The 9,913-nt window shown below is 34.6% G+C and overlaps 1 protein-coding gene across 3 annotated transcripts in view; it reads left to right on the top strand.

Annotated features, from left to right (window-relative positions):
* The window catches only part of Atp13a3 (ATPase type 13A3), a 100,060-nt gene extending 90,147 nt beyond the window's left edge, over nt 1–9,913 (top strand). For all 3 annotated transcript variants that reach the window (XM_013019428.1, XM_013019430.1, XM_013019429.1), the window contains one exon: nt 6,541–9,913. In XM_013019428.1, the coding sequence (XP_012874882.1) occupies nt 6,541–6,738 (198 nt within the window). In that variant the 3' untranslated portion in view covers nt 6,739–9,913. The remainder of the gene's footprint in view (nt 1–6,540) is intronic.

Here is a 9,913-nt window from a genome sequence, read left to right as displayed (position 1 = left end):
TTTTTTGTCGGTCGTGGGGCTTGAACTCTGGGCCTGGGCACTGTCCCTCAGCTCTTCAGCTCAAGGCGAGCGCTCTACCACTTGAGCTACAGCGCCACTTACGGTTTTCTGGTGGTTTATTAGAGATAGGAGTCTCACGGTCTCTCCTGCCCGGACTGGCTTTGAACCGTGATCCTCAGATCTCAGCCTCCTGAGTAGCTAGGATTACAGGCATGAGCCACCATCGCCCAGCAGAACAAATTTTTTAAATTTATTGTTATTGTAGAGGTGATATACAGAGGAGTTACAGTTACATAAGTCAGATTAAAAAGTAATTTCTTTTTGAACAATGTCATCCCTTCCTCTCTCTCAAGTTTTCCTTCTCATCTCCATCTAGGAGTTGTATAGTTTCTTTTCTTTTTTAATAATTTTTTATTGATATTAAGCAATTACATAAATTTCACAAATATCACAGTATGGTGGGATAGTGATACTTTTAAGTTAAAGTCACAAACACATTTTAACCTTCACAAGGCAAATAGTCATTATGGTCTATAAAGTTTGTGAATTCTATGAGCTTTGAAAATACAACTATTTCTTCCATATCAGGTAAAATGTACATTTCTTTCCTTTTGCTTACTGTAAGCTGTTCCCTGTACCTCTCATTCCCTCCCGCCCATTGCTGCCCTTGAGTTGCTTAGTTCATTTTCATCAACACAACGAAGAAATTTTCAAGAAATTATTTCTGATTTGTTGTCAGTGACTGTGCTTTAAACTTTGTCTGGCTTTTTCCAATATAATTTTATTTGCAAGCCAAATACAACTTTTGGAGGCAGTAAAATAGCATTATTGGGCTGGGAATGTGGCTTAGTGGTAGAGTGCTTGCCTAGCATGCATGAAGCCCTGGGTTGTTTGATTCCTCAGTACCAGAAAAAGCTGGAAGTGGCGCTGTGACTCAAGTGATAGAGTGCTAGCCTTGAGCAAAAGCAGCTCTCAGGGACAGTGTTCCCAGGCCCTGAATTGAAGCCCCAGGACTGGAAAAAAATTAATAACAACAACAACAATAATAATATTTTATACTCAAAAGGATGACGTGTCAGGAGGATTTTATTTTTTTATCTTTAAGGAGTTGTACAAAGGGTTTTCAATTCAACAGCATGTCAGTTAGAGTACAATGTATCTTGATCAACATTGTCCCTTCCATCTTTTCCCCAAAAAACTGTATCTCTTGGTAGAAAATACGTTAGGAAATTTAAATTAGATTTACTGTTTAGACTGCTATCATTGAATTAAACCTTAGTGGGCAGCCATGAGAACTTGACTGCATAAAATCTCACCCATTTAGAACTTTATGCTTTTAGGTGGGCGATATGCTGTTCTATGTCTTTCACTCATCTTTGTGCTATGGAGAAGCTTACAGAGTTCAAAAGGACTGCCTGTCATTTCTGAGTTGAACTACTTAACTCATTTTTATTTACTTTTACCTAAATGGCAATACTGAATTTTAGTTTGGTAATTTAGCAGGAGTAATATCCTAGTGACACAAGATTGCTCTATAAGAGGTCCTGTAGACTGCTGTTTTAATTTTCTAATGTTGTGTAGTGAATAATGGTGGTTCTGAAATGATAGGATTAGTCTGAAAATGGCTTTAATTTCTTTTTCTCAAAGTAGTGTGTGCTTTGTTGGCTATTTGTGCCCAGTAGTGGGTATGACAGAACTGTGGCTGAAGTAAGTAGCTAAATTTTCGCTGTGCCTGTGCTTTTTCCTTTTGGCAAGTGACCTCATCTTTACAGAGGGTGAACTTTGGTTCAGATCACTGGTCCTTATGTATGTTTGTATTGAACAGGCACAGGCCTGGGGAAAGAGTTAAATTTGAGTTTCCAGGTTCTCCAAAGAAACCTCTGACTCTAGATCTAAATAGGAAATACATGTTCTGAAGAGGAGTTAAAACTAGTAAGCAATATTTTAAGAACCCCATAACATATGAGAGGAACCCCCCCTTCCCTGTTTTTCAACCAAAATAAGATTTTTTTCACATAATTTACTTGGTATTTTTTAAAAATTTATTAATGAATATATCTCCCTTCACTTTCTTTGGAGATACTGAGGTTTGAACTCAGGACCCTGAGCTTGCTATATAGGCACTCTACTGTTAGGCATTTGCCCTTATTTCTAAGAGTTTGCATCTCATGAAATTTGACCACTAAAATGTTTTAAGGGAGAGAATGAAAGCAGAGGGGCTTTCAGAACCAGGAGACCCCCCCATCCAGCATGTCCCATGTTCTGACTGATTTCTGAAAATCATTGAACAGAGGAGAGTTTTAGCCTTCCAGTTCTATGGTCATGAAGTATTATTAAATTGATAGAAAATATGATAGGAAATTTAAATTAGATTTACTATTTAGACTGCTCTCATTGAATTACCTTATGACCGAGAGTTCTTGTAACATTTTAGCACAGAATAGTGTACTTCCATCTTCTGACACTACTGGATGTTACATAAGTTTTCACTGTTTACATTTGTGATCCTTTGTTAGCTACTCCTATTAGGCTATGTTTTTATTCATTGATAATTGCTTGCCACATCCTCTCCTCCCCCTCTCCTCCTATCTACCCTCTGTAAACATTTGGCAATGTCAGATGTCAGAAATATTTTTGGTTATTACATGTTGAGGGACAGAGATTATTATTGTGGTAGCTGGTAGAGGCCAGGGATGCTGCTAAACAATTGTTTTATGGTAATGGAGCAACCTTTCCCAGTAAAGTATTGCCTAGCCTAGGATAACAGTTTTGCTGAAGTTTAAAACCTTGCTGTAAGGTGAAAAGGAAAGTCAAGATAAGAGTAGCTTTAATTGTAGGGTTTCTTTAATATTGTATGTGACCCTTCCCACCTCAGTCCCATTTTGCACTGACTGTAACTGTATTCTTTCTGAGGCTCAGTGGATTCGGTAAAAATTTGTTGAATCAAATCAAAAGCAAATTAAAAAGAGGTTCTGGATAGCTCACCCCTCAGTTGTAACCCCAGAAACTCACTCTGCTAACCAGCTACTCATTCTCTCATCTTTGTTATTTTTACCTATGTCATTTTCCTATAAGATAAATAGGAAGAAATTGTATATGTGGGAGGAAAAAAAAGCAAATTAAAGAAACAGTCTACAAATAATTGAGGATGTAACTGTTGTATTGATAGATAATTTTCCTATCATGTCCTTTAGCAGCCCTATTGTTTTCTCAAAAAAAAAAATTAGCCAGAAACACCTTGGTCCATCCTTGACAGTTTGAATAAGACTTCAATGGAGATCTCTTATCTCTGGTTTTCTATAAAACTCTACCCTTGAGATCTGTGCTATTCTCTTTATAGAATTTGTAGCCACTGTGCCACTTAATATTAAAGAACTAGTATTATACTATCCTGTAATTAGATCTTCTGAGGCCATTTTATTCTTACTTACTCAACATTCTTAGTGAAAAATCAAAGTTAATTGTAGTTATCATGCCATTTAGAATATTATTTGAGCTTATTTAAATAGGATGCTAATTTGCATTATTTTATGTTGAGGATTAGTATGGAAGACTTCTATGTAAACTGAACTATAACACTTATTATACCTTTTTCCTTCAAACATGTCTTTATGCTTATGTACTACCCAGGAAAACATTTCCTAAAAGACTGCTAAGAGCCAATAGTTTAGTCTCAGAATGAACAACTTGGAATACTAAGAAACAGGAGAATTGTACCTACAGATCTTTGTGAATTCCTTCATGATTTCTCTGAAACTGGCAGGGCCAGTTAATGATTCCTTCCAGAAGTAAACCCAGATCTCTGACTGCTAGACCTGCTATGTCCTCCAGCTTCAGGGACTTGGGCCCTGAATGTTTTTTATAGAGATAAAGTGTTCATTCTCGGGCCCCTGTGACGACTCATCCTGTTCATGTTCTGCACTGCTTGCCTTTCTCCCCTTGCCATCACCCTCCCTGCCCCTACTTCTCATTGTAGCACACCTGTAGCCCCTTTTATTTCCTCCTCAGTGAGTTATATTGTGTTTGTGCATGTGTGTGCTCTATTCATATTTTTAAACTCATAAACCTATGTTTGCATAGATAGTATATTTTTGTGTACAGTATTTTAGAGGAAATAAATGCATAGGAACAACATGTTTGTAATTGTGGTAGAGTTGGGGAATTCCTGTTTCTTGTGATTTTTTTTAATATAACATGTTTATTGTTTTAAACAAAAATGTTTAATGTAAAAACTATCCGGTTGTGATTGTTTTCAATTTATTTCAATTTTTTTGCTTGTCTTACTCCATAAGTAGGGAACAGTAAATTTAGATACATGTATATATGTATATTTATGTATCTGTATGTAGGTCTTAATTTTAATTACACATAGCTTTTGCTTTCTTAGCCTTGTGTGCATTTTCCTTCAGACTTGTCTGGACAGACAGATTTATTCCTACCTTTTTGTTTTTTGAAGCAAGCAGTCAACATTGGCCTTTGTGTTCCTTTAACAATACTGCTTCCCATTAAATAAGTTATGGTTTTCATATTGATTTAGAAGCAGTTGATTTTTCCACAACTGGACTGAAGTATTTTAAAAACTGGGAAAAGAGTAAATTCAAGTAGTGAATCATTGTCTCAGTTTAAATACGAAGTGTTGTATATGTGATGTACTGGAAAGGAGTTGCCATCTGTTATTGACCTACTAAAGAATCCTATACGTAGTTATGTCTATGGTCTGTGGCTAGTTACTTCTATACTCTAATGTTTAGCTTAAGTTCTTATATATTTCTTTTAAGGGGTGGTAATATAATAGTGGTGCAAAATTATTCATTACACTCAGTGTTATCATAGGGAAGAGGAAGAATAAGTTGTCCTGATATCTCAGTAAGATGAGAAAGACCTCAAGTATGTGAAAAAGTTTTCTTTTTAAAGCATTTCACTATCTTCCATTGGCTACTTTCAAGACATGACTTCTTGTTCACATTCAAATAGGTATCTTCAGATTGTGATTCCATTTTGTAGGATTACTTCAGTTGTGATTAGAACTTAGTGTAGGCCATGTCCTATTTTGATTGGCAAAAAACTACCTGGGATTTCACTTTTACTGAGAGATACAACTACTACAGGTCCCAGTCATTTAGTTTTTATTTCAAGTTATAACTATAAAGATACCTTTTATTCCTTTATTGACTTTATGTTTTTATACATTAACTGGGAACTCTGCTTTCTGATTTTCCTGCAATTATTTATCTAAGCTCACAATCATTAATAACACCAAGATTGTTCACAAGGATCTCAAAGTTTGTTGGGCTTTTTATAATAAATCCTAAGAGATAGTCTTTGCTTGTATGTCTTATGTGTCTCTCTCCAGTTGTAGAGCAATAAGGGGAACCAATAAAATAATGTCTTCATTGGGCATAGTGGTTCATGTCAGTAATCCCAGCTACTTCGGAGGTGTAGAGACTTGGGAGGATTTTACTTTAAAGCCAGGCTGTGGAAGAGGCAGGGGAATTGGCAACATCTAATCCAGCAATCCAGGCATGCTGGCACATATTATTTCTCTATGGTTGGGGGACATAGGTTGGACTATAACTCTGGGCAAAAATGGAAGACCTTACTGAAAATAACGATAGCCAAAAGAGGCTAAAGTAGTTCAAGTGGCAAAACACCTGTGTGTAGCAAGCATCAGGCCCTGAGTTAAACCTCAGTATGACCCCTGCCCTCCAAAAGTTGTTTTTTGTTTGTTTTAGTGAAGCTGTGGTTTTATTTAGTCTTTTATTTTGATACAGGGTCTATGTATCCTAGGTTTGTCTTGAATTTCAGTCCTTCTGCCTCATCCTCCCTAGCTCTAGGATTCTAGGCATGTCCATGCTCTACTGATAAAAGGATAGGCAGATTATGACCCAACAGTATTTATTTCATGTTTCATGGTTAAAGATAGGTTGGGATAGATTATCATGATTTTCAAATCAATATTAAAAAATTCTCTTTCTCTGGACACCAGTGGCTCATGCCTCTAAAATCATAGTCACTCGAGGCCGAGATCTGAGGACCCCTGGTCAAAGCCAGCCTGGGAAGGAAAAAAATCTGTGACTCTTCAATTAACCACAAAAGCTGGAAGTAGAAGTGTGGCTCAATTGGTAGAGTGCCAGCCTTGAGCAAAAGAGCTAGGGACAGTGTCCAGGTCTGGAATTTAAGCTCCATTACTGGCATACACGAAAGAAAAGAGAGAAAGAAAATATATTCTTTCTAGTTACTCTGAATATATTAAATGTTTTATGTTATCGAATCTAGATCTGCAAGTTATTTAAAAATACATCAGTACACAACACATAGGTACTATACATAAAATTGAAGAAACTGAAGTTACCATAATAATAAAAAAAACTCTTTAAAAACAATCTGTTCCTAAATAATTGACAGCTGACTTTTTTACATGGGTTGTGTTCATTTGTTTGTTGTATTCAGAAGTCGATTTTTATTGTTTTTGTGATAATGCTTCTTCTCCTGTTAAAAACAATATCCCTTATAATCAGCTAGAGTGTTTTTTTGTCCTAGGAGTCAGTGGATCGGTGGGGGAAATGCTGCTTGTCTTGGGCACTGGGCTGTAGAAAGAAGACGCCAAAGGCAAAGTACATGTATCTGGCACAGGAGCTCTTGATTGATCCGGAATGGCCACCCAAACCTCAGACAACAACAGAAGCTAAAGCTTTGGTAAAGGAGAATGGATCATGTCAGGTCATCACCATAACATAGCAATGACTTGGTGTCAGTGGTTTGCTAATAGCAGTGTTCAGGAGAGAGAGTGATTTTATGATTTCCTGATCCTGTGTATCAGAATGGGCACTATTTCAATTTATGCTTCTTCTTCTGATAATACAGTAATTGATTTGAAAGCTTTGCTTTAAAACACATACAAAAGAGAGAGTGACATTGAATTCAGACCTGGGTATATCTTCATTCAGTAACCTAAGTATTATATAAATATTGTAGAATTTGACTGTTACCCTATGTGATTATTTATATTGGGTACCAGAGAAATCTGGTGTTCAGTAAGTTTTTCAACATTGGCTTTTGAAACTAGTTTGCTTTTTAAAATTTATTCTCACAACCCCTTTTGACAGGAAATGTTTATAAGTGTATATATATATATATATATATACACACACATATGTATATTATAGATATATATATATATAGATATATATATATATATATATTACAGGCCCTAAATTTGTGATTGTTAAAAATAAAATGGCTGTTCATAACCTCCATTGAAAACAAATTGAAAGCCTGATTTCATTTCAGTATTTCTTCCAAAGAATTCCCTGTAAACATACATATAACAGTTCCCTTTGATGGTTAGAAGTTAGGAATGAGGTTATGTGGTGTTGCTTATAGAACAACTCAGGTAATTCTGTGTATGGTTTATATTTTCTGTGCAAACTGCCTGGGTTTATTTTTCTAATCAGTAAGGTGCTTCACTGCTTCTTGATGTCCTCCAAGTTGTTGAGTGGATCTTGTGCTATGTCTGGGGTCAGTAGTCTACTTTGCTTCACTTGAACCTTGGCAAATCTTTTTCACTAGAAAAAGGCAGTAGATAGAAATCTTATTTTTCTAATAGCTCTTCATACCTCTTTTTGTTCAGAATTTGTTTTATTTTAATTATCTAAAGACAGGATAATAGTGAGCTTTAGTTTTTGCATTTTGTTAGTTAATATTTTACCTTGAAAGTTTTTTTTTTCAAGGTTTCCTGTCAATAATGAGGCTTTTAAAAATTGGTATTGGATTTGAATAACTACTGATTTTTCAAAGCAGTGTGAAATTGGTGAACGTTTGTTACAAAGCCACTAGATGGCGCCAGCATACTTTTGTTTGTTAACATTTTTGGTGTGGCAATTTCTGGGAGATAAAAAAATCCAGGTAACAAAGTTAAAGAATTGAAGACATTCAGTGAGCCAAAAGAAGGAAATATTGGAAAGTTTTTCAACTTTCTGTTTTGTCCAATTAATGTTTAAATTCTAGAGGAATTTTAAAGCTACTTTTTAAATACCCACAGTTAAAATTGACATAGGACTGATATTGCTGTAAATGAACCCTAAATTATTAAAGCAATGTGACGTTGTTCTATGTTCTCATTTAACAATCACATGTTTGCTTTTCACTCCTAGCTGATCATTACATAGTTTCCAATCTACCAGGTGTTACCCAGAATTGTAGAACCAAATGTTTCTTCTTATTTATGCTGCAAAGAACTGAATGATGTTTGATAACTGTAGAACATATAAATTACACTCAGGATCACTGTTACTGCTATTGCCACTGATGATTATTACAAAAAATACAATCCATATTTTCATCAAAATGTATAATGTGATATTAATACACATTAGATAAGAACAATTATTCCATGAATGAATCTATGAAGCTATGCATCTTAGACCTCTTGAGCTGTGAATTAGCACTATTTTCTATAATTTCATGATCTCTTGATTGTTTTATAATGCTCATATCCACTTAAAATATGCTCAAGTATTACTCTTTAGTGATTTCCACAATTGCAAATTTTATTCTTTTGGTTAAATACTGAAGCATATCATTCCAGTAATTGCCAAGTACAATTTAAAAATCCAGTTATTGATTGTATTTAACATCTTTAAGAGCATGATCATAAAAACCTATTTTTGACATACATATCTTTTAATGTTTAGAGTTAAGGGTTTCTAGCTCATCTCCCCATATAATAATTTTCATCAAAGGAATAAGGTTTGGGGTAGATGGGAGAGCATCGGTAGGCAGTTAGACTTAAAAAGACAGGATAGGTTTTCAAGGTGAGAATATTATTTGAGGAATATCTGTGAATCCAGGTGTGGCTCCTGCTCAGTGCCATAGACAGTCCTCTCTGTAGGTCACCATTACGTAGTAGTTTTGGTTCTGAGTTTTACATTAAATTATTTGAGTGTATACAGACCTAATTTTTAAAATCTGTACATATATTATTTTGATGTATTAAGATTGATAAATATTGCTGATTTAAATTTTATTTATGCACATACTTAAAGGACAGAAATGTCCGGGAAAGTAATTGTTAAATAATGATATGTAACTTTTTAACTTTTTAAATAAATAACAAGATTTTTAATGTGTGTGTCCCTCAGGGTTGTTTAAAGTTTTTTTTTCCCCCTCAAATATACATATGTTTTCTATCTTTTAGCACCAACTGCTGTCAAGCGATGCTGCAAATAATGCTTTGAATAAGAGTGGCTAAGCCAACAGCAAAAGAAATACTTTTTATAGTAGTTTTATAATCCTTAAATTCGAAAAGCTTTCCAAATTGCACTTGCATTTAAACAAAACTGTTGCAGTTTTTACTCTATTTATTTCCTTTTCCCATATTGTTGAAAGTATTGCACAGTTTCAAAAGGCATGATTAATATATCGATGTTTATGTAGTCTGTTTCAAACCAGCTATTGACAACTATCCAACAAAGAACAGAATTCAAGCTTTAGAAAAAACACTGAATATTTCATGCATGCAATTTTGACATATCTGGAAATAGGCTTTTGTATATTTATGGTGGGAGGTGGTGGGGAGCTTTTAATAAGATAGGATGTCAATGTTTGTACAGTCTGGGCATTTACACATATTTTTAATGTATTAAAATTTGGTAATTATGTGCACATGAAATTAATGAAATAGTTTTTTCCTGTTATGATTTGTGAATTCCCTAAGAACCTGGATTTTTTTAAGTAACTTTATATCAGAAATGATACTGCATCTTTATATTTTTAAAATTGTATTGCTGCTCAAGAATGGTACCCTATTGTCAAAAAGGCATACATTCATAATTGTACATTCAGCATTGTAAATAACCTTATTAAATCTTTTTTTGATTGAAGCTATTAAAAATAAAAACTGAAATGAATTGTG

The sequence above is a fragment of the Dipodomys ordii genome, unplaced genomic scaffold, assembly GCF_000151885.1.
Source record: "Dipodomys ordii isolate 6190 unplaced genomic scaffold, Dord_2.0 Scaffold45, whole genome shotgun sequence".
Taxonomy (NCBI): domain Eukaryota; kingdom Metazoa; phylum Chordata; class Mammalia; order Rodentia; family Heteromyidae; genus Dipodomys; species Dipodomys ordii.
This window is presented reverse-complemented; position numbering and strand designations above follow the sequence as displayed.